The sequence below is a fragment of the Populus trichocarpa genome, chromosome 11 (assembly GCF_000002775.5).
Source record: "Populus trichocarpa isolate Nisqually-1 chromosome 11, P.trichocarpa_v4.1, whole genome shotgun sequence".
In the NCBI taxonomy this organism is placed as follows: domain Eukaryota; kingdom Viridiplantae; phylum Streptophyta; class Magnoliopsida; order Malpighiales; family Salicaceae; genus Populus; species Populus trichocarpa.
This window is the reverse complement of record NC_037295.2, coordinates 15,612,694-15,638,765: the sequence shown is the minus strand read 5'-3', so window position 1 is coordinate 15,638,765 and position 26,072 is coordinate 15,612,694. Positions and strand designations below refer to the sequence as shown.

Below are 26,072 nucleotides of genomic sequence, written 5' to 3'. Positions count from 1 at the left end.
GTTATATAGAGAGTAGAAAGAGTTTGTGGTGAGAAGTGTACTTGTGTGATACACTAGCTAGCTACTATGCTATTCCTCTTTATTGAAACATTTTTTTTTTTATTAACTTAAAAAAAGGTTCGGGTGGTTTTAACTTTTTTTTTTCTATCAAGGAAAGCTTTAAATATAAATTTAAAAAATTATATAAATATTTAATAAAATAAATTAAGAATTATATATTTTAATAAATAATAATAAATCTGTTAATTTCAATCAAATATTAAGTTAAGATAAAGATGTTTTTTCTTAGAATGAAAATCTAAAATTAATTTGTTTGAGTTTGAAATTTAGATCTTTAAAATTTTAATTGATTTAAATCAATAAAATTAAATTTTATTTTACCTAATTAATCATTAATTCATTATTAAAACTTATTCTTAACATCGTGAGAGCTCCATATATATAAAACTAACCGAAATAAAATATCAAATCCAATTCTAAAACAACATATTGTAAAAAAAATTAAATTTGAAATAAAAAAATTCAAAATGACAATTTTTTTTTAAGTAACTATAAATGAATTATATCATTTTTTTATATTGTATTTTCATAGTTTTTTTAAAATATTTTTTCATCTTGCATTGATTTACATATTTATATTTTCAAACACTGTTTACTGAATGTGGATTTTACAAATCAAATTATAATTATTAAATAAAAAATAAAAAATCTAATAAAAAAAAGGATATAATTGAGTCATGAATTAACTTTTCAATTACCCAATCAACTACTTTTTGTTAAAATATATTGTAAGTTACCTAAAGTCAACTTTTCATAAATTAAATTTTCAATTACCCAATCATAAATTAACTTAAGATTGATATGATCCGTCGAATGAGACTGTAAGAACGTGAATCAATAAAAGTTACGTACAGCTGACGAATTAATTATGGAATTAAAGCGAAGGTACACCTTTTAATCAGATAAGGTCGAGCATAAACATCTTGTTAGGCTGTAATTATCAGATCCAAGTTTGATGCCCACTAAGCCTACTTGCCTCTCCTCTGCTGTTCAAACTAATTCCATATTCCTATAAAAATATACTGGATATTGTGATAGTTTTTATGATTATGATTTAAAAAAAATATTTTATAAAAAATATTTTTAGTTAAGGTTAATTTAATATTTATATATATTTGGTTAAAACTGTGGTTGAAATTGAGGTTGAACAAAAGGTAGTTTAATGTGTTTGGTTAAGAATGCTTTTCAAATTGAGGTTATAAAATAATTTTAAAAAATATATATTAATATTGATGGTTTTTAATTTAAATATTGTAGATGTAACGACTGCTATTATATCATGAAATAAATAATAATTTTTATAAAATAATTTTTATTGTTCCATTAAACTATCTATATTTTCATCACGTATGAAATACATCCGACAAAGACTATAATTTTCTTGATTTTTTAAGTGTGCAACAACATCAGGTAAAATATAATCAGGAACAAAATTGGGATTGCGATCAAATTCTGCAAATGGTATGTCATCAAGCGATCTCCGTCTAATTTAAGTAGTGATATTTTATAATGTTAAACACTAGTTTTTCTAATAAAACACAATTAAAAATAAAAAATAAAAAATAAAATTTTTTTAAACACTAGTTTTTTGAATAAAACACAATTAAAAATAAAAAATAAATTTTTTTATTTTATTTTACCGGGTCGGACTCGGTTCAATGTATTTAGCTCTGGACCGGACCGATAAACACTAGTTTTTTGAATAAAACACAATTACAAAAATATTTTTTTTTTTACTTGATCGGACTCAGTTCAATGCATTTAGCTCTGGGCCGGACCCGACCCGGTCCGACCGGAACAGTAAAGAATGACTCCACTGTTCACGTGAACAGTGGAGAGTGATTCACTCTTCACGGGAAGAAGAGGAAAGCAGCATTGAGTTGCTTTTAATGACCCTTAGTTTTAAACACAATTAATGATGGGATTCATGAATAGTAAATCAAGTTTTACTCGTTATCAATAATGATTTTTCGTGTTTTGCTTGAAAAATAGAAGTAATCACGAAAACAAACTGGCGAGAGAAAAAAAAAAAAAAGAGATGAAGAATTATAGTTTTTGTTTTTGTCACAGAACTATGCAGCGGTAATCATAAATCAAGATAATTATCACCATAATAATAACTAGATTGACCAGCATTATAGAGCTCTAACCCTCCGAGAAAAGCATTATATATATATATATATAGAGAGAGAGAGACCTCTAACGATTAAATATCACATGCAAGTTACATTAAACAGAAGATTAAAAGGTCATAAACAGTCATTAGACTATGGACACTTGTTTTTTTATTATAATTTTATCATATTCTAAATGATATCCTTTATAATAATATTGATGGAGGTTACGTTAATTTCTTTTGAATTTAAAGAGGTTTCAATGAGAATACTCTGATTAAAATTATAATAAAATATAATTCAAGAGGTGTTTAGGCGCCTGCCTACCTATATATATGGCGCCGTAAATTAAACAAAAATAACAATTAACAATGACAAATTGTACAAATTTGTCGTTTAATTAAAACAAGTTTCTTCAGCTGTCTCTTCTCTTAAGGCGGCCCACAAGTGCCGACCACCTAATTGGAAGTGCATGGCGTGCAATTAGGCGACGATTAAACATTGAAGATCATGGCAGAACCGTCTGAAATCCTTGGACATGCTCATGTCGGACAAAAGGAGCTCTTGGACGGAGGAGACACAATATCACTTCAAATACGCCAAGATCGGGTTGCCTAATTCTAAGGATGCAATTATTTATACTCTCCATTGTCCACTCCTTGCCTTGTCAAGTGAGATGACAAGCTAAATATATATGTGGTTTTATTTGTTCCTTCATTCATTGTGTGATCACAGCCAATATGAGAAAGAAAGCCTTCGGAGGATCAAATTCCAGCCCTACTAATTAGTGTTTATAGATTTATTTTTAAGAAGGGAATTTAATGAAGGTGATTTAATGAAGGTGATTTCTACCAATGATGCCCAACAATATAAATCATTGTTTATTAATTTGATTTTGAGTATTTAGTTTGATTAAAATGTATTTTGAGATTAAAAATATAGTTTTGAAGGTATATATAATATTTTCTTTCATGTTTTTGGGTTGAAAAAGATTGAAATTTGGGTATTCAGGATCTAAAAACTTGGACCCTACAAAAAATTCACTAATAAAAAAGGTATATTTTTGTAAAAAAATAACATATACATTTTATTATTATTATTATTTTCTACAAAGTAATAAGTGGAAGGGTGTGGGACTGAAGTTTGAAAACTACACAGCTCTATCCATCTACCTCACAATGACAAGAACAAATGTTTGACAAGAAAAGTGGTTTATTCAGTGTTTTACCTGTCATGGAGCCGTCGAGCTAACAGACGGTTGACACGTGTCCATCTGGTGTTTCCTGGAAGTGGTTTTCGGTGCTCCTAGGATCCAAAATGTGCGTGGTTGAGAGGGTGTTCAGAATTTTCCGGAAAAACTATATTTTAAAATGTTTTTTATTTTAAAATAATATTTTTTATGTTTTAAAAATTATTTTTGATATCAGCACATTAAAATAATCTAAAAATATCAAAAATATATTAAATTAAAATAAAAATAATAAATAAATAAATTTTAAAATATTTTCCAACTACAGTTACATCAAGTCCAAGATTGGCCTAATTTTGGTGTGGAAAATCCTGGAATTTCATGCAAGCCTATAATTTGGACCCAACTAAAGGGATTGGTCGGATGATTGGTGAGGAAGTTGGACACGTGGACTGAATATCTCGAAGTTTTGGACTTGTGGTTAGGAGGGTATTCACTTAGCAAGACTTCCAATCATTGTCCCCTTTCTACACGTTTCCATTTTTTCTTTTCTTTTCAAGTACTCTATCACGATCAACTTTTATAAACCATGATTCAATTCCCAAGAACGAAGAAAAACCCGCACACAAATGCATACCTATGATTTATTTTTAATTTAGATGTAGAGATATTCTTAATAATTGAATCATGGTTTATGAAGTTGATCGTGATATAGTACTTGAAAAGATAAGCACGTGACATGTTGTCTGTTTCTTATTATTCAGTTGATGTATCGTAAAATCAGGGAAAATGATTTTTAGGCCAATTTTTTTTTAAATAATTTTATATCTAAAAACACCGTAGAACCTCTCTAAACCATATACTAACTTTAAAAACCAAAAACAAAACAATAATAAAAAAAGAAGCTAAATCAACCAAACAAAAAAATCTAAACCAAACACGAATTCCTTTTCATGAATGTTTAAAGATAAAAATCACTATCATTAAACTTTCATAATTAAATAGAACCTGTCGACATCAAGAATGATGATTTTCACCTTTGAGAAATGACTAAACCGATAATTTTCTCTTGTTTCTCTAATTCAAGGACTGAAAAGCAAAGAAAATAAATTTTTTAATCAAAATTAATTTTTTTTTAAAATATTGGGACTACAGAGAAAGAGAAAAGATAATATGATGATTTAAAAGAACTTTTTCCAAGAATTTTAGATTGGTCATGTTTTTTCTCCTTATTTTACTCCATGATCTCCTTTTTTTAATATATATCCTCATAAATTTTGACAAGTTTATCATGAAATTAGATATATAAGGCTACAATTAAAAAAAAATATGGGTCCATGCGCCTGGGCCACTAATTTATTTTTTAGGGGGCATTTTATTCTTTTTAAATAAGTAGACAACAAATCATTTGCTACCCAGAATCCAACCACTAAAGAGGCGGCAGGAAAATCAGGAAAAACAAATTTCATTTTTCAAGCTATTCACCTAAAAAATAAGAACACCATAAAACCCTTTCTAAACCATCTTGTAACCTTTTAAAGCCATAAAACACTAAAAAAAATCAACCAAAGAAGGAAAAAAAAAATTGAACCAGAACTCCTCTTTCATGGATGTTTAGAGATAAAAATCACTACTATCAAACTTTTTTTATTGAATAGAACCCCTAGATACTAAAAGCAGTGATTTTTGTCACCAAAAAGTGACCAAACTAATTACTCTCTCTCTCTCCTTGTCATTTTTAAATGTCTCTCTCCTATCTCTAGCCCGGGAATTGATATGCAAATAAATATTTAGATCAAAATTAAAAAAAATTTAAAAAAATATAAGGATTGTAGAGAGAGAGAAAAAAAGGTATGAGAACTAAAAATAAACTTTATCCAAAATAAAACCCCTAGATACTAAAAGCAACAATTTTTGTCACCAAAAATAATCAAACTAATTACTCTCTCTCCTTACCATTTTTAAATGCCTCTCTTCTATCTCTAGCCCAAGAATTGATATGCAAAGAAAATAAATATTTGGATCAAAATTAAAATTTTAAAAAAATATAGGGATTGTAGAGAGAGAGAGAGAGAGAAAAGTATGAGAACTAAAAAAAAAAACTTTATCCAATAAATTTAGACTAACCATGTTTTTTCTCTTTCTTCTTCTTATTATTATTATGTATATCCTTGACAAATTTTGATAGATTTGCAAGGATACAATTAAAAAAAAGGGTTAGAGGGCGGGGGGCGTCAATTACAAAAAAAATCATCCATCATCTACGCGTAGAACTATCAATTATACTCTCCTCAGGGCTTTTCTTTCCTGGGTTTTCTTATTTATCACTGAAAGAATACCCAGTGTGGCACCAGCACTGAAGGTCTCCCCACCTCTACTTTTAGTTGAATAAATGAGAAAATAGAAAGTCCTCTGCTGAAGAAATTATGATCTCTAATCATGTCCAGGGGCACATTTTTTTGGCAGAAAAACACTGACGCTTGAAGATAAATTTATCCAAGCATGGCAAAAAGGTGAGAGCAAGGGGAAGCTGGCAAACAATCTAGCCCATATTTATTACTCTGAATACATCTACTCGTACAAATGAACCATCAACGAAATATGAAGGAAAAACTGGAACTGCCGCCTCTACACAATAGTTTACAATCGCAAATCCAGGGGGAGGAAACAAAAGCTTTTAATGTGCTATTTTCCTGTAACGCAACTACTTCAGTATTGTATGATGAAGCCCACATTAACTCCCTCCCTCAAGGCACTCATTGCTTTGAGAACATGCCTTGAGTTAAAGAGGAGAAATCATAATCCTTTCCGGTTTGCATTTTAGTACCACCAGATGAAACCGGAGCTGCTGATTGAGTTTTACTGGCTCCAGTGCTTGTCCCACCGTTGGCAGGGTTAACTTGCCCCATGTCAAAAAAGCTGCAAACAACAAATGGCAGGAATTTGGGTAGGTAATCATCTAACACAAAAACTAGACAGGAGACGAAAGTTTATTGGTAGAAAAGAAAAGCATGAATGGATCTGATTTCAAATGATTGTAAAAACTTTCAAATGATTGCATTTCTAATTGTTCTATGATGGACAGTATCGTTTTACTAGCACAGGAAACGCACCAACAGTCTGATTTTACATATTATGGAGTGATAAAACAGAAATATTGGTCTCCTAAAACTTAAAACTGCTGTGTTTTTAAGTGGCACAGAGCAACCGTCCTGCAAGTAACAAAATGGGGAAAAGAAAGAAATGTGGCTGCAAGCTTATGCTATAGCTTTCTCACTGCCATTTTCTTCACTCTTTGAAACTAAGCGAGCTTCTTCAATTGGAAATAATTGAAGTAATTAGCAAAATTTTATACCCCATGCAAAGAAATTTTAGATGCAATGCAAGACTGAGGACCAAACTTGGGCAGGATGAGGGAAGATAGAGGAACATGAAAAATCTTAGCATCTGAAAAAAAAAAAAAAAAAACACACAAGAAAGTGGTTGTAATGTCCATGGTTTCAGTTCCACCAGAGTGCAAAGCACAATCACATGTTTCTCTATTCATCAACACCATAGCAGACTGGAAAAAACAAATATACCTAGATGGTGGATATTGTATAGCGCTTCCCCCTGGATGTGTCAGTCCTATGTTACCAATCTAACACCAAAAAAAAAAAAAAAAAAAAAACAGCAACATCAGAATATTACCAAATGAAGCTAATTAAGTATCAGTAAATATGAAAGCAACCTGTAATTCCATGATATGTACCTGCATAAGTTTCTGTAAGTCACCCTGCCCAGCTACTGGCATCATCAAACCAGGAATTTGGTATCCCATGTTTGGCCAATTTTGTGCAGGTATGTTAATACCATTTGGCCCTTGTTGTTGAATACTGCCTGAGAGTTTCAGGTCCCCACCAACTGACTTCGCTGCTGCAGCCATAAGTTGCTGTTGCTGTGTCAGCATAGCAAGTTGCTGTTGATTCATCACTTTTGGGTCCCCACCAGCAGATTTTGCTGCAGCAGCCATAAGAAGTTGCTGTTGTTGCGCTAGCATAGCAAGTTGTTGTTGATGCATCGCAAATGGTGATACCATATTGGACTATAAGATGGTGGAAACAAAATCATCAGCTAATAATTCAACTCCGCATAACTTCCAAAAACTAAACTCTTGCGTGAACTCAAACTAAAGTTGGTTTTTACAGAGGTAACAGATGTGATCAAGAATTTGGAAAGCACAGCCAGGATATGATAAATGACCAAACAAATTCCAGAGGAAATGTTCAAAAGATGCATAAAAAATGCCAAAAGTACATACCTTCTCAAAAAGGCTCATTATATCATTTTTCACATCTTTCTGGGGTTTCTCCGAGACTGAAGGGATAGCTAAAGAAGGTGAATCTTTAAATAAATCCTCAATTCCTGAATTGGACTGAGTATTATTTTCTACAGCTTTTCTTGGAACAGCTTTTCCAGTCGTTGATAATTCTTCAGCAACTGCTGCAGCTGCAAATTTTGGAATGGTCCACATTGATAACAAGAATCATCGTACATGTGTGTGAAAATGAAATATCAACAAAAGACACAGGAGATCATAGCAAGTAACAATTGTCCAAACACATGACTACATACATTGAAAACCTGCCCAACCATTATCATCATTGGACGCTACTTCTGAGCCATTTTCACTAGGGCCATCCATGGAGAGCAAGTTGAAAAGGTCAGTAGCAAAATCAACTTTGGGTGCAGAGACAGCTGGAGCAGCATCTGCAACTTTCTTTGCAGCTTCAGTAGCCTCCACCATTGGTTCAGCTTTTTCAACAACCTGTTGAGGCTTTGCAGGAGTAACCTGTTTATGAAAAAAATGTCATGCTCGAATCATTATGGATGGAGGACCTTTCTGTGTAGGGATGAAAAAAATAATAATAAAGTGCGAGATGATTACAAAGTGAGGAAGAAATAAGAATCATGCATGTAACTACTCTAACCAATAGTCATTGTATAAGAGACACAGGAAAGCATATGACTAAGATATGGCATAATTCAATTGCACATAAACACTGGCTATTGTGAGTGGTTGTGCTTTTGGAGATAGATTTTATTCGCGAGAGGCCAAAGGCTAACATCAAAACCTTTTCTTCCCAACAAAATTTTACATGCTTAGATTTTAGGATTTATTGAAGCTTTCTTTTCAAAACATAATAAAAGAAAAGAAATGATCAACTATTTCATTACAGATTCTTTGAGTATATGACTGTTCTACTTGGACTAAGAAGATAAAACTCAGCATACCTGCTCCGGTCCTCTAGGAGGAACAGGAACACTTATTCTTGTAGCAGTAGCACTGTTCCTTGAGCTTGATACTTGTGAATTCTTTTTTTCCTCGAACAAATTTTCAGAACTGCTGGTGCGTCCATGCCCACTTCTTTCACCGGGTCTCTGATGCAGAGATCTTTCATCCAGCCCACTAGGAGGAGATTGTGCTCTTCCATCTTTAGAGACCCATCTCTTCTCTTCATACCTGAAAGAAACTGTAATAGTCAGGTGCACTGCAATCATATCAACACACAAAGAGGATTGAGAAAACTAGCTACTAAAAGAGTTCTAAGAATACACATACTTCGCACGAATGAAATTCTCAATTCCAACTCTGTCGTAGTTTGGGGGTAACTCTGCTTCCCAATAACTATTTGCCCTCTCATTCCCCATTGCTAAACAAACAGTACAAAGCAAGCTGTTTATTAAACCCAAAAGTAATTGTAAAACAATCATAATAATCACAAGTTTGCAACAAGCCAATGAGCTTACATTGAATAAATGCAACCTGTTCTGGAAGCCATGTGTCAAGGGTTGCGGATCGAACCTGCAGAAGAGAACCAATCAGGAGACAAAATATGCTTAAGGATAATAGCACTTTGATGCATATTAAGCAGCATCTCCAAGAGAAAAAAACGAATAACCAGATTCATGACATGTAGGCAACAGCAAGATATAAATTCATTGATCAACCAACAGTAGGACCTAGCTACCATGCATGTCAGTTACAGCTTTAAAAAGAAGAAAATGAACGGCACATCAATAACCATTGTGCTTGCTTGTGATCAATCAATCCAAGAAAAAAAAAGAGCAATATCATTAGGAAATTGGAGAGCACAAATTGAAGCTCAGGAGCAATACAGACAAAAAAATTTCATTAACCAGTGTTGCTGAAAATAGAAACCAAGCTGTAGAAATGAATGGAGGACTATTAAACAGCAAATCAAGTATAGATATAATCAAAAGAAGCTAGACAATATGCTACTTGCCTAGGACTTGGTAACATCAGGAAAGGTAATGATAAGCCTACAATATTACCCAGTGAGATGAGATAGTTTTGTATCTGAAACAATGCCTTTTAGCCATAAAAGATGGTGAAATAACAGTCATTCATACAGATTCAAAATCACCATACCATCTTTCTTTCAGTTTTCTGTTTTGTAATAAAAAAAGGCTAATACAAAACCATTTCCTCATTTGTTTTTCACAAAGCAACTCTTCATAGAAGACTTTGAAGGCCTTATCTACAAAACTTTTTTTATGTGCACAAAGAAAAACAACCATTATCTTAGTCTTTTGTTAAAGATTCTAATTCTACATTAAAAGTTAATGATGGTTTAGAAAGCAAATTGTCACCTTTGATATGTGTACCCCAAGACTTCTGTGGATCCCTGAACACTGCATGCATATAAAGATACCCAAATTCACACTTGCCCATCTTGGACCTCTGCATTTGCAAACAGGTTAACACCAGCAGCTCAAACTGATAGTAGAGCAACAATAAGAAAACTAACAGCATCAAGCTAGTTACAAAGATCCATGACAGTTAAATAATTTTGCATATTTATTTTTCTAATTATTTACTATTATCCTAATTATATCAGATCCTCATATTCTTCTCCATACATACTTGGCTTTGCAGTCAGCACATTCCCTATTCTCAGGCAATTTGAGGAGGCCTTCCAAGAACTGCATATGCAAAACAGGAAAAAAGTAATTCAAGACAATACACTGTTTAGAAATAAAGGGGAATGAATAGTACTGCTTCTAGAATCACAAATAAAAAACAATTAGAATACGGAAAACACCACAGCAAAAAATTTATAAACAAAAATCAAATAATCCACTTTGACAAATGGCACCGTATGTAGCTAGCATCAATGGCAGTCATAAAGTCTAAACTTTGACATGTATCAAAATATAGTAACCCATTGCTATAAGGTTCAAATAATCACCATAGGAATGAAATACATTATACAAGGGACAATATGGAAACCAATAAAGACTCCAGAAAATTCCACAGAGTTCAGCCATGAATTAAATATTGGGACAGAGTAGCATTTCCAGCTGCTTGTAAAATAACTAAAATTTAATCCCAAAACACTCAATTCAAAATAGCTCAACTGAAAAATGCAATAATCAGACTGCTAATTTGGCAGGTTTTGCATAGCATACAGGTAACAGACTTGTTCATAAAAATGCACACTCCATTCCCTTCAACGCAAAATAATATAATTAAACATACAAACAGCATATGAGCACAGTAGCTAGCACAAAAAAAACCCAAACAAATTCTAAGGTTGAACTCAATCCTCATTTGAGAATGCCATAGCAGCACTCATCAAAGACAAACTAGAAACACGTATATTTATCATTACTGAAGAAACAAAATCACAAGCAAAATAATCATCAGTGACATTAATATAGATGAGCCTATCTTAATATCTACAAACTGCAACAACTTTAAGTACATGTCTTGGCTCTTGGTTTCGAATTAGACCAGATTTTCACCTCAAAGATATAATTCTGAAAAAAATCCAATTCTAACAACAACAGAAAATCTTCTAAACTTAGATCTCAGCATATTATATAACCAACCAGCAACACAAATGAATAGCATCGTATCAGGTATAAATCTCAGCCAATCTAAAACTTGAAATTCGCATAGCTTAAAAATTAAATAAATTCCACAAAATCAACGCAATCACCATTAATTAATCAAGCCACATTTCATCAATTACCAGTAAAATATTAGATCAAATGCATAATCACGCAGAAATAAAAGAATCAACGATCTAATTAATCATCTAGTTAATCTAAAGTCATAGCACACATCATATCAAATCAATCGCCGTTTAATTCAAAGCGTGATAAAATTATCAAAATAAAAAAGAAATCGAGATTAACACAAAAACAATCAAGAACAGGCAGGGGCAGGATTGAGATTTCGATCAAGGAAGGAAGAATAACCTTTCTGTGTCTAGCATTGAGCTCTTTAGAGACGTTGGCCTTCTGGTTCATGGTGACCGTACAATAACCGCCAAAAGGAAGAAACTGGCTGGTCGAGAGAGAGTCGTAGAAGCTGCAAAAGGATAGAGAGAGAGAGGAGTCGAGGTCAATTTGGTCTTTTTACACCAAAATCTCCTCTCTTTCGTTTCCCTCTGATTATTTTGCAACCCAAACAGCAAAATAAGAAGAGGAGGAGCCAAAAAGCGATTCCTTAATAAAATATATTCATCTGTTTTTTTTTCTTTTTCTCATTTGTTGAATTTCTTCTTCGCACGTGTAAGATGGTCTTTGGTGCGTGTGGGATGGTGGAATTGAGTCACGAAACGCGGAAGAGAAGTGGATGTATGGGCCACTACCCGTGTGATCCAGTTTAGCGGTATCATCATCCGGTCCATGTCAAAAACGTTTCGATAAATACAAAAACAGGAAAAGTTATTCTCGAATAAATGGAGGATGCTAAAGTTTCAAGCTTACTATCCGCGTGGTTGATTTGTTGTTCGACAAGCTATTCAAAAAAGATCATAATGTCAGTATTTTTTTTCCTTACTCTACAGAAATAAGTATTTTTAAGTTTTTTTTCGTTATTAATAGATAATAAGTCTTTTTCAAACTATTTCAATGATTTTTCGTTATTCATACTTCAATGTATAAAAATTAGTTTATTTTATTTAAAAGGTTTCCAATACCAATTGCATAGCTTTCAACAACAACTAATTGATTAGGATAAATAATTGTTTCTCTCCACCCATGTTACTGTTTTGTTTTTTAATTTTTATCTTTTAATATTTAATTTATTAGGATGAAACTTCATAATTTATTTAGATTTTTTTATCAAATTATTCTAACATCATAACTCGAGTCATGAGTTTAGTAGGTTAACTCGGCTAAGTGAATTTTTTTTTTGTTTTTTTTAATTTCTTATTTCATCCTTCAACGGTTAATTGGAAATTAAACTTCATAATATATTTTGATTTACTTTCTATAAGGTTATTCCGATATCATGACCCGAGTCACGAGTTTGGGGGTTAGCCCGATTGATTCAGGTCATTTTTTAATTATTTTTTTCAATTCCATCTTTCAATTTTAGGTTTATTGGGATTTGAGTTTTATAATTTGATTTAATTTAATTTCTATAGGATTATCTTTATCTCATAACCTAAGTTATAGATTTGACAGGTTAAACATGGTTAACCCATATTAATTTGATATGTTGTCGTCTTAATATTTTTTAAAAAAAGAATATTGACTTGAATTTGTTTTAGTCCAACTATGTTTTTATCGATCGTCTATGTTGTTTTTGAATCCTCAAAATCAACTAAATCAAATTGAATCAATCTCCATACAATTTTTCTTTTTTTAATGAAAATATATTAGTAATGCCTAAATATTTTTTTATATGTTAAAAAAATATATATGATTTGACTCCCAAGATAGTGCTAGTCAATAATCCAGTTAGCAAAAACTAATTAAAGAGGGGAAATAATTGTTCCCCTCCTCACTAAATGTTCATTAAAATAATATTTTTTTATTTAAATTTTTTTGCAATTTTATTTTTTAACATTAGATTTATTGAGGATCGAGTTTCATAATATTTTAATTTGTTACCTATAAGGTTATCTCAATCTCATAACTTAGATTGCAGCTTCTACATGTTAACCTGGTTGACTTAGATTTTTTTGTCCTTTTTTATAATTGATTTTTTCTTTAATTTTTTCTTTCAACATTTGATTGATTAAGAATTAAATTTCATTGTTTATTTCGGTTTGTTTTATTTGAGGTTATCTCAGCCGCATGACCCGAGTTACAAGTTTAACAGGTTAGCCAAGATTGACTCAAGTCTTATTTTGTGTTATTTTTTAATTATTTTTTTTTAATTTTATCTTTTCAATATTGGATTGATTGAGAAGTGAGTTTCATAATTTTTTTTAAATTTTTTTTATTGAGTTATTCTGGTCTCATAACTCAAGTTTAGCAAGTTAAACTAGGTTGACTCATGATATATATTTTTAATTATTTTTCTTTTAGTTTTATCATTCAACATTGGATTGATTAAGAATTGAGCTTTAAAATATTTTTTTATTTAGTTTTTATGAAGTTATCACGATCTTATAACTACAATAACATATTTTACATGTTTTACCTAATACGTTATCATTTAAATATTTGTAATAAAAAAAAACATGTTGTCTTGAAATTTTCTAAGTTAAACTATGTTTTTTCTGGTATATATGCCTTTAGACTTGCCATGTCAACAGGATCACATTAAATCAATTCTTACACAGTTAATTTTTTCTTTTAAAAGTACTTAAGCAATAATTGAATTTTTTTTTTTAAAAAAATTAATCCAAAGAATAATAATAGTTATTTTAACTAAAACTACTCGAAAGTTGTAGGATTACCTGTTTTATATTGAAGAAAACAATGTGATTACGCATATATTTATATTAAGCCATGCTTCAAAGCAGATTAGGATTATTGTGTTAATGCTTAAAAGTTCTATGTTATCAGAAATTGAATTTTATTCACGATAAAAAAATAATAGGGGGATAAATTCTCTAAGTTATTAGATTTAAAAAAAATTGTAACTTTTGTGTATTAATGTTACATTTAACAGATACTTTATCCTAAAATTATCACAAATAAACAGTGACGAGGTTGTTGTTTGAAGCCTAAAAAGAGTTTTTGGACTTTTCCTGGTCAATTGTCGGGCCTGGGCCCAGGGAGACATACACTTAGGTTAGACTGTAGAAGGCTAGATTGGCTATGCGGCTGACGGTGATGCAGTTTGATGGCCTAAAAATGGTTACAAACAAGGCTTATTCTATTTGCGAGACTTGCAAAACAAGTATTTTGTCGTGGACAGAGAACTCCCACCAGTTTTTTTTCCTTGTTTAAAGAGTATTTTTAAAAGAATTTAATTTTTTTAATTTAAATTAATTTTTTAATATTTTTAGATTATTTTGATGTTTTGGTATCTAAAATAATTTTTTTTTAAAAAAATTATTTTAATAAATTTTTAAAAATAAATATTTTGAAAAATAATCGTTATCGTATTCCCAAACAAGTATTAATTCATTAAATATCACTGTACCCGTAAGTGTAGAATATATGTTTGCCACTGGAATAAAGTATTTTTCTTGATCCCAAACCATGTAAAAATAATAGCTAACAATATAAGTTTTTTTTTTTTTTTTTTTTTTAATTTTCGGCCATAAATTTGGATTAGAAGTTTGGTTTGGTAGGTTATCATGGCTATTAGTTAGTTTGGAACCTTGACAGGGGAGTTTGGTTGGCAATGAGACATGCTGCGAGCTGGTCTTAACATCTGCAACCACTGTTTTTCTTGGCATGAGTGGAACCAACAACTAAAGAACATTAAACTAGCCTTTATATCATTATCATTGTCTACACATTTTTGTTAATACGACTTTTTGTCTGATATTAATTTCAAGAATCTCCCATAAAAACAAAGAAAAGCGAGAAAAAAACCACCATAAAATATATTTTTTTCTTCAACGATATGGGAAAAAAAATCCTGAATAATGAACACAATATAATAACATCACTGTTACAACCACCTCCACCATAACCCACCTTGAATGACCTAATGCGACAACACTTTGATCATGACCATTTTGATGTTGGAGAAATCCCCGTAACCATGGAAAGTGACACCAACGCTAATCTACACTTATCAACATACAAAAAATACGGAGAATGGTTGTAGCTTATGATTGTTAATACGAGAAACACTGAAAATTTATATAGTTGTTAATTTTAAAATTTGTAGAATTAGTCGAGATGCATGCAAGTTGATCCGGACACCACGTTAATCAACAAAAAAAAATGGAGAATGTGTATTAAAATCATTCAAAAAAAAAATTTATTAACATACAAAAATTATATATAAAAAAAAGTATTGTTAAGATCTTCAAAAAGGGAATTTAATCTTATTTTTTTAGTTTAACATGAGTATCCGGGTCAGTTTGCGTGTACCACGACCCCTGAATTTAATCCTATTAATAGAGCGAACGAGAGGTTCTTCTTTATCCCACTACAATTATAATTAAAATCAGGGTGGTTGTGAGCTTGTGTAATTGCATGACGAGAAAGCTAAATTTTCTTTTCTATAATGTCACCGTGAGATATGCATATGCACGCATTTACTTCTAAGGTATATTTTGTTTCTCCCATTTTCCTTTTTCAAATCAAAGTTTGTAGAAGATTTGTGTTTTTATTCTTTTTCTGATCTTATTTTTTGTGGAAAGATTTTCATTCTCTACGGTGAACGTTTTAAAGATATAGTTTAGAATTTGTAAAATTGTATGTTATATTTTCTAATAAATTGATAGTATTCTTGCATATTTTTTAAAAATTTAATGTTTGATTTTGATTTTTCACACATATTTAAAACTTTATTAACTGATATACCATATCATTAATTTTATTCATAATTTTATAAACTACTTTATTTTAATTGTTAGTTTTTCAGGTAGCGTTTGATTACTGTCTTGACTTGAAATAGAAGAGATAAAGATAGTAGAGAAAGAAACATATTTGATTGAAAAGATAAAAACATAAAATAAATCTATCTCTAGATCATAGTTTTGATATATCATATCATTGTTCTTATTCATAATTTTTTAAACTACTCTATTTCAATTGTTAGTTTTTCAGGTAGCGTTTGATTACTATCTTGTCTTGAAATAGAAGAGATAAAGATAGTAGAGAAAGAAATATATTTGGTTGGAAAGATAAAAACATAAAATAAATCTATCTCTAAATCATAGTTTTGATATATCATATCATGTTGTTATTCATAATTTTCTATACTAATCTATTTCAATTGTTGTTTTTTTAGGTAGCATTTAATTACTATCTTGTCTTGAAATAGAAGAGACCAGGATAGCACAGAAAGAAACATGTTTGGTTGAAGAGACAAAAACATAAAATAAATCTATTTATAGAGTAGTTTTAAAATAAATTTCTATACTTTCAAAACATGAAATACATGATTTTTCTATTATCATTATTGTTTTGGGTGTGAGTTTTGATGGATTTCAATTTGAAATTTGCACAATGCTTACCATTTGGACATTAATACATTGTTAATGAAATCTCATTGTTGTTTAATATAAAAAACATAGAAAAAAAGGGCAAATGCCTATTTAGTGTGACTATGCTATGTTGTTCTTAAGTTGTGAGATCAAAGCAACATTAATAAAAGCAATGTTTAATAATGTTGGGTTTGGTTTGAGATACAAGATGCTAAAGACAAGTACGAGACAAAAAAATTTACATGTCTGGTTTGCAAAGATAAAAACAAAATTGTTATGCTTTATATATATATATATAAAATGCGTTTTTGCTCAAGAAAATAGTTAACCTTTAAACTGTTTTTTTTAATTATTATTAAAAGTAGTTGACACTTTACTTTGCTTTTTTTTTTAAAAAAAAATAATAATTTAAAGTATCATATATTTGATTTGAAATTAAAACAAAAATTAATTGAACATTGCTTTTAAACCTAAAGTTGGTAAAAGTAACTTTGTTTTAAAGTACAACAATATTATAAAGACACTATGACCTAAATAGTCTAGGGACTGATACCTTTAGCATAATCAAATAAGATTGTCATAACTTAATTTTGGCCCTTTAGCTTTTAATTTAATTTTTACAGGGTTTAAAATGAAAAATTAAAAGATCAGAGATTTATTTCGATGAAAAGTGTGATTTGTCAACTTCCGTGAAAATTAAGGACTACAATGTGCTTTTGTCATTCTATCTTTATCTTCAAGATAATCCATATCTTCAAGATAATCTTTATCTTCGAGATAATCCTTGTCTTTAAGATAAGGATAGTTATCCGCTTTCAAATTTGATTCTTAATCAAATTCAAACTTCAAAGAAGAGAATGAGTTTGATTGAAACTTGGTTTCTCACACGCAAAGGGACTCTGACACTATAAATACAGATCTCAGGGTATGAAAAAGAGGGAGGACGATTAGAGAGGAACCCTAAACGACACAAAAAAAAAAGGAGGAGACCCTAGAGGAGGCCATTATCAGAAACCATAAAAGAGAGAAACATAAAAAAAGAAGGGGGCGACGAACCCTATACTAGCCGCCGCCCCCCTCAACCGTTTTTTTTAGCCCAGTCTCCCTCGACTTCACCTCCAGCAGCCGCATGTCTAGGTAAGTTTCCTTCCTTGCTTGCTAAAATAATTAACTGGTTACTGTTGCATGCATGCGTGAACCTTTCACGCATGGCTAGATCCGGCCTATAAGTGTGTTTGCTAAGGGTGTGTTTGGCAAAACACACCCTTATGCCTTGGCCATAATTTTTATGCCCATTCTAGTTTGACGTTTGGCCAAACAAGCCCCTTTTCAATATTAGAAAATTCTAAAAATATTTAGGGGTCTTTGTTGATTCATTTATGGGCCCCTCACACTTTATTTGATTCTTTTTCTTTGTGCTTGTATTTTTTGTAGATGTGCTCAATCTATGAATTATTACTGTTAAATGTAAATATGTCGTGCAATGTTTTTTTTACTTCCATAAAAAAAAAAGATGTGTGTATGTATAAATAAAAAAATAAATATGAATTTATTGTTTTTATTCATTGACGCCAGAGTCAGAATAAAAAATATTGATTCAAATTTATTTCATTGTATTTTATTTAAATTACATAAAAATAAAAAATATGCATGTAAAAAATAAAATAAAATAAAGTAAATTTATTGGTTTATTCACTGACGCCAGAGTCAGGAATAAAGATACTGATGTAAATTTAATTTATTTTATTGTATTTTACTTTTATTTAGTTACATAAAAAAAATGTGGATGCGTAAAAAATAAATTTATTTGATTTGTTTATTCACTGACGCCAGAGTCAGGAATAAAAAATAATGATTTAGATTTATTTTGTTTTTATAGCTACGTAATATTTACCAACGCCAGAGTTGAAAATATCCGTAGTTAAATATTCACTGACGTCAGAGTCAGGAATATTACACGCAAAACCACCGTAGCATAAACCAACAAAACATTAGCAATTTATGACAAAGTCAGCAATGCAGCCTGCCTTAGGCAGGACGCTCAAGGGGTGATAATATCTTCCCTTTTGCGTAACCAGTCTCGTACCATAGAATCTTTGTTGACCAGTTAGGGTTTCTAATAACTATAATACTAGGTGACGACTCCTTAAATAATACAATTCCCCATTAAAGAAAAGGATGCCAGAAATCCATTCTTTTCCATGAAATTTTTTTTAAGGCCGCCACGATGTCGGGTGTGACAGAATGATGACTCCACTGGGGACCTTAGGACTAAGCTTTGCTATTTGTCTTTTTTATTGCTAAAAATGTTTTGTTGTACTTTGTTTTTGTTGTTGTGTTGTTTGTGTTTATCAAGTTTTATATTTTGCTCTTTTTACTGTTTTAGCATGCATAGTTATTCATTGTTTATCATGCATATGTATTGGACATGGGTCTAAGGCTTTCACACATCACTCATCTTATTTTTAAAATACATGTGATATCAACTTTAAGATAAGTGGAGGAGTAACGGCACCCCAATGGCTTTAGCCTGGGTAAGGCTCGCGAAACTATCCAACTCTCGCATGATTGTTTGCTTGACAGTGGTCGATATGCCAAACTGATATTACTCAGGGCCTCTATCTTCACGCTGCTTGGAAACCTCATATCAACCTTTCGAGGGCGATCACTGAGCATGCGAAAGACCGTTAAGACTAGATAGCAAAACTACCCTGATGCATTTAATGACTAGAACCTATCCTTTAGGTTAATCCCTGCGTAAATTCATTGAGATAAGCTTAAACGTGCTTTCGAGTGACATAATGACCGATATTCCTAAGATAACAACTGTTGAGTATGGATTCGAGTCTGAATCCTTGCAAATGACCGAGGAGACTGCCCTGGACTGGATGTCGGTGAGATACCGCTACTCAAAGACATTAGATACATAGTGAAAGACACCAAGAATGTGGCTGAAAGCTCAGATGACAAAACGCTAAACAGATCTCCTCTCGGCATTGCAATGAATATCAGATTCGGATCTGACCACACATTTAAAGAATAGCGATCGTTATGTCACCCCCCAAAAGGCGAATCCATACCCAATATGTTGTATTCATCTTCATGCATGTTAGAACATACAATTATGACCTGTCATAATACCGCACTCCAGGTGAAATATAGGTCCCTCATTGAAACCTACCTATAACAATCATTTGAGAAAAAGACAAATGGAAAACGAAGAAAGAGCCCAGTTGGAAGCCCCACACCGAAAAAAGATGGAAAGTTGTCAGGCTTACTAGCCTACTCGAACAAGCCTTGAGATCTAAACCTGAAGAAGCAAAATCTACAGCTCAGCCTGAACCTATGCTCGTAAATCCACAGAATCTGGGGGCAAATAAGGTGTCTCAACAGTCTATGTATTCCCAATTTGCTCAACCAACATATCCCATAGGAATGTCATCTACCATTGACCTTACAATAAAGGAATCTCAAAAGAACAAGGTGGTAAAAGAAGATGGCCTGGATAAAAGGGTTGCCTTGGAACAAAGGCCGAGGGCATTCGAGGGAACTAGCCTACATGACCATATAAAAGATGCTGAGATGTATTTGGTACCTAACGTAGTCATTCCTAAGAAGTTTAGAGTGCCAGAATTCGTCAAATATACAGGAACTCAATGCCCTGTAACTCATCTCAAGACATACTGCAACAAAATGGTTGAGGTAGTCTATGACGAGAAACTGTTAATTCACTTCTTTCAAGACAGTTTGAGTGACGTTGCCCTCACTTGGTATATGCGGTTGGACAATACCAAGGTTAAAAAATGGAAAGATTTAGTTGATGCCTTCATGAGGCAATATAAGTTCAATATAGACGTGGACCCTGATCGTTTAAACTTGCAAGCTATGGAGAAGGACAACAAGGAGTCCATAAGGAAATACGCTCTAAGATGGAGGGAGGTAGCTGCACAGGTTAACCCTCCTATGTTGGAAAAAGAGATGATCAGTTTATTTTCCAACAGCTTTAAAGCTCCGTACTTTGAATACTTGGTTAGAAGCTCTGCGCAACATTTCACTGACCTGGTTGTTATAGCTGAGAGGATTGAACAAGCCATTGGGTTATGTAAGATTGCTAACCTAACAGAGAAGAACGGTTTCACTGAAGGTGGTTGCCAAGACACTTATCGTTCCTATAGCTAATTGCTTCACACCAATTTTTAGAAATCAACTATCTTGAAGATAAAGCTATGGTGATATTATTGACTGTTGAAGAGATGCCCTTGTCAAGGAGAATGAATGATTCCAGAAATTCCAATCAATGATTGTTAAATGTTTAGCCCCTTTATATGCTATTATGCCAGTATTCATAGCCCAAGATGTTGTCATAAGTTCTTTGTTGTTGAACTTCTTTTCCAAACTTTCAATGAAAATAATGAGTTTATCATTCAATCGTGTTTACGACCAAGCATTATTCACTTTTCTAAGAGAGTTTTCTTATAAAGACTCACAAACACATCTTTGAAGCCTTGCGCGATCTCATAGACGCAATTCATCTCTTTTACCAAAATCAGTTCCCTATTGAAGTTTTGAAAAAAAATTGATCTGGCATTTTGATTTCAAAAGTAATTTGATGTTTATTCAAAAACGATATTTTTGACATTCTACTTGTAGAATGACAAGTGAATCAAGCAACTCCTTCATAGAGGTGACCAAACTCTAAAGAAAAAAAAAGAAATAAATAAACACCCTTACCCCACGACTCTTGAATCATGTGTTTTTAAATGTATGAATAATGGTATGTAGTGAACTTGTTGCTCATGACCCTTGACATGCATCTTTGCAAAGACCAAACCATCACACTAGATGAGGTCAAAGTTTATTGATCTTAACTGCTTGCGCTTGAAATGAGGAAAGGCCATCTTTGTTATTCCTTTCACATTCTGAAATAAGTACATCCCTTGCGATCCCTTTTTGAGCCTGAATAATTTTTCTTTCATGAAAAAATCCCGACTAGGATCACACCCCACACTGGGGGCAAGTGAAATTTCAATGATCAAGAAAGATAATAAAGCCGTGAGAAAGCCAAAAGGCAAAAGAGCCCAAGAAACTCAAATGCTAGGGGGCATGCCCAACTCACAAGAAAAAGTGATAACCAAGATAAAGTGAGTATGCTCTAGCAAAGCAATGAAAAAGAAAAAAGAAAAAAGGGGCAAATCAAAGAAGAGCGGCAAAAGAAAATATGAATGACGTCAAGAGTCAAACTGTTGATAGTGATCTTCAGTCTTTGAAACCCTGAAACACTCTTTGAGCCTTATGAATCCTTTTCTTTCATAGCCAAAAACCACAGCTACGTTACGTGCCTGTAGAAGTCCTTTCTAATCAAGCAAGCAAGCAATCTAGAACAATAAACAATGCTCTCAATATGCAAAGAATATTTTTTTCATAAGATTCATGACATCAAGAACAAACTACTCATTATTATTCATGCTGATAAAAATGTATGCTAAAAAAGAGACAAGTTTTTCTCATACAAAACCTCAAGCTTTTTCTCGAGCCCTTCACTTTGAAACAAAAGGTCATCTCATGACATATTTTCACCGAAGATCTCATTGCCAAACACAAGAGCAAATAATCTCTTTTTCAAGAAAGAAAATAACCAAGGAGTTGCAAGATTTCAAAAGCAAATTGTTTTAGACTCGCATCGAAATAATTTTTGTTTTTAAAATGCAAGATCAAGATTTCAAGATTCATTCTAGACCTATACTTCTTCACCAAACTGAAAAGGAGAGAAATGAGAGATTGGTCTCTTAAAACCATTATTCATCTAAGTCAGTGACATAACACACTTGGGGGCAATGACCAGTACAAGGGGACAACATTGTGTTTGTCGTACCCTCTCGAGAGCTCGACGTCGAGGCGACCCTCCCTGGTAGCAGGGATTGATGTTGGGGTCTTTGTTTTGTGAAAAAGGGAGTCGCCACCTAGTATTATGGTCACTAGAAAACCTAACTGGTCTTTCAGAGATTCTAAGGCAAGGGACTAGTTGCGTAAAGGGAAGGTTTTAGCACCCCTAGTACGCCCTACCTAAGGTAAACTGCTTGGTGTTTGGTTTGCCTATAATTGCTATGGTGTTGATGTTCTCTAATCCCGTCAGTTTCCTAGGATAAGTCTGCTATGATGCACGAACTTGGGTTCGAAGTCTAAGGGGAAGAACCCTTAGCCAATATAGATCATACCTTTAGATATGTCTATAGAGTGCCAAAGAGAAACGACACAGATCTCTTAAAGTCTATGTTTGATTTGAAATAAATTTAGAATTCATGAATTTAGAGACAGCTGAAAAAGAAATCTAAGGAGATTCAATGTGCTTAAGAGCTTATTTTTCCCTTAGTATTTCAAGTGTCTGCGACTCGTAAATCGCAAGGAAGAGAAAATAAAAAAACTAAGTTAGAAATCTAAGGAAATTCAAGGTGCTTTAAAAGCCCATTTTTGCCTTAGTATTTCATATTTTCATGACTCATAAATTATGGAATCAAAATTTGAAATGTCCCCAATTATAATTGAGGCTTCTTTCAAGGATACGCAATTAAATTGTTCTAAATAAAATTTTGGGCATAAATCTGCCCTTATATTAAAAATAAACAAGTTGTATTTCTATTAACAATATTTCGGACATTTACCTTTCATAGGTTTATTTGTCCTTATATTATTAAGGGATAATACTTGTTATTCCTAGAAAAAATATTTTTGATATTTACCACTTGAGGTTTTTTTATCCAAATATTTACAGTGAACAATGGCGAATCATTCCCAATAATATTTTGAATATTAACCCCTTTGTGGTTTCTTTATCCGAACATTTGTAGTGAATAATAATAAATTATTCCTAATAATATTCTGGATATTAACCCTTTTGGGATTTCTTTATTCAAACATTAATAGTGAATAATAAATTATTTCTAATAATATTTTGGATATTAACCCCTTTGGGGTTTCTTTATCCAAACATTTGTAGTGAATAATAACAAATTATTCCTAATAATATTTTGGATATTAACCCCTTTGGGATTTCTTTATCCAAATATTAATACTGAATAATGACAAATTATTCCTAATAATATTTTGGATATCAACCCCTTTGGGATTTCTTTATCCAAATATTAATAATGAATAATGACAAATTATTCCTAATAATATTTTGGATATTTACCCATTTGGGATTTCTTTATCCAAACATTAATAGTGAATAAAGATAAATTCCCAAAAATAAGATTTTTGTATTTTTGAAATATTGGCCAACATCCTTTGGAATTTACAAACATGTTGTAAAATCCAAGATGCAAGAAAATAATTTTTGTGTTGTGTTTAAGAAATCCTTGCGAAAACACATTTTCAAAACTTCAAATATTTGTTTTTTTTTATATAAAAAAATATTAAAAACATATTAGGGTATTGACCGTATGCAACACATAAAAAAACATTTTTATATTTTGATCAAAACACTATTAATCGTGACAATTAAACATAAACATCACAGTTAAAGTTAGCAAACCATCACCAAAATAAGTTCGTCACGTGGGAGCCAAAGTTCTGAAACTAACATTTTAAACTCAAAACACGATTAATCGCAACAATTACACGCAAACATGACAGTTAAAGTTATCAAACCATCACAAGAATAAGTTCAAATAAAAAGACTGAAGATGACCCCTCGAAGCCAACTTTCCACGAATAAAAATTCGGTCTATAAACTCCAGATCCTAAACATAGCTTAACCCATCTTCTTCAAACTGACGGGAGTAAATCCGCGTGCACAAATCATACGGCAGAACCCGTGACTCAACCCCTTCTGTTTTCCTAATCTTAGGAGTTGTCATACTTCGTTCATGCAACAGAAAAAAAAGCAACCTCAAAAGTGTACCTTTACCACCTTCGTCACAGACTAAAACTATCAAAAACATGGCCAACCATCTCCTCTCCAAAATGCAGACGGAGAGGAGAAAGAAAATGACCCAAGACCCTGTCAACATGATTGCTTCAGGTAAAAAGGAATTTCCCTCCTGCTCTTGCCTTCTCCTCTGGACAAATAACCCTTAGGAGCAGAAACCCTTCCCTACATAATTCTAAGACAAGAAAAAAACAAACAGAGGAGAGGAGGGATACTGATGAGGACCTTTAAGGCCCGATTCCTTAAGGACAAATGGGAAAGAAAGGAACCAGCATCTCTTACATAAACTCCTATTTACTCACAGCCAAGGGCGGAGGAGTATAGGAGGCTAAGGTGGGCTGTAGCCCAGGTTAAAAAATAATTATTAAAAAACTCAATACTCTCCCTGCATAACCTTTACATCATATCTATGAAGGGAATTAAGGGTCGCTTGAACCGCTTGCCTTCTGCCTGCGTTGGTGATATGGTAATGGCCACTGTCAAGAAGGGGAAGCCTGATCTCAGGAAGAAGGTTATGCCTGCTGTCATTATTAGGCAGCGTAAGCCTTGGCGCCGAAAGGATGGTGTTTTCATGTATTTTGAAGATAATGCTGGTGTCAGTGTGAACCTCAAAGGAGAAATGAAAGGCTCAGCAATTACCGGTCCAATTGGAAAGGAGTGTGCTGATCTTTGGCCTAGGATTGCAAGTGCAGCTAATGCTAACTGTTCCTTTTCTTTGGGAATCATACTGTCGTTAAGTCCTATATGTTTTTGTAGGGTTAATATTAGTTGTGTTTTTTGTTATTTTGACTAAATTTTATTTGGAGCTTTATATGCAGTAGTGAACTTTATGAATTTTGTGCAAGGAAAAAAAAAATTTCGGGCTCCGCCCCGAACCCTAGCATGCGCGCCTCCTACAAATATATTTGCTAAAGTAAAAAAAAAAGAATTTTCTTTTTGTTTTTTTGTAAAAACCTACTCCTTACAAAGATTTTGTCTTCTATTATTTATTAAAATCTACTCTTTTATCTTTATCAATACTCGAGAAGCATCATGGGATTTTAATTTTTTTCTTCTCAACAACATCGGGTCTTAACTTGGGTTTTGAAGAGAAATTTAAACAGAGAGTTACAAGAGTGTGAAACCATCACGATCAAGTAAGAATTCCCAAGCTCTAAGTTAGCTCTACAACAAGGATCAATAACAGTTTATAGCCCAAGATAAAAAAAATTCCTAGCTCCGCCTTGCTCACAGCCATGGTAGAAAATGTAGGCCAGCACACAACCATGTTGCCAAAACGGGACTCGAATGTCCAAAATAAAAGCAGAAACAAGCTTTGAAAAGAACAAACAGCAGACATCAACTATACATATGACAAAGGAAGAAGGAGGCAGAGACTCATACCTGCCGATATTGCTAGCAGAAAGGGAGAACAAACC

The 26,072-nt window shown here is 32.4% G+C and overlaps 2 protein-coding genes across 2 annotated transcripts; one reads left to right on the top strand and one right to left on the bottom strand.

The window, feature by feature from the left end:
• Nucleotides 1–5,894: 5,894 nt before the first annotated feature.
• Nucleotides 5,895–11,882, bottom strand: LOC7462363 (ADP-ribosylation factor GTPase-activating protein AGD5). Its single transcript, XM_024581535.2, has 11 exons — nt 11,632–11,882; nt 10,292–10,350; nt 10,018–10,108; nt 9,154–9,208; nt 8,966–9,056; nt 8,638–8,866; nt 7,978–8,194; nt 7,664–7,851; nt 7,115–7,447; nt 6,945–7,003; nt 5,895–6,282 (listed from the first exon to the last, which is right to left on the bottom strand). Exons 1-11 carry the CDS (start codon nt 11,680–11,682, stop codon nt 6,120–6,122), a joined length of 1,536 nt encoding a protein of 511 aa, XP_024437303.1. The 5' UTR covers nt 11,683–11,882; the 3' UTR covers nt 5,895–6,119.
• Nucleotides 11,883–24,665: 12,783 nt separating this feature from the next.
• LOC127905924 (60S ribosomal protein L23-like) lies at nt 24,666–25,488 on the top strand. Its single transcript, XM_052456954.1, has 2 exons — nt 24,666–24,747; nt 25,035–25,488. Exons 1-2 carry the CDS (start codon nt 24,666–24,668, stop codon nt 25,445–25,447), a joined length of 495 nt encoding a protein of 164 aa, XP_052312914.1. The 3' UTR covers nt 25,448–25,488.
• The last annotated feature ends 584 nt before the right edge of the window (nt 25,489–26,072 follow it).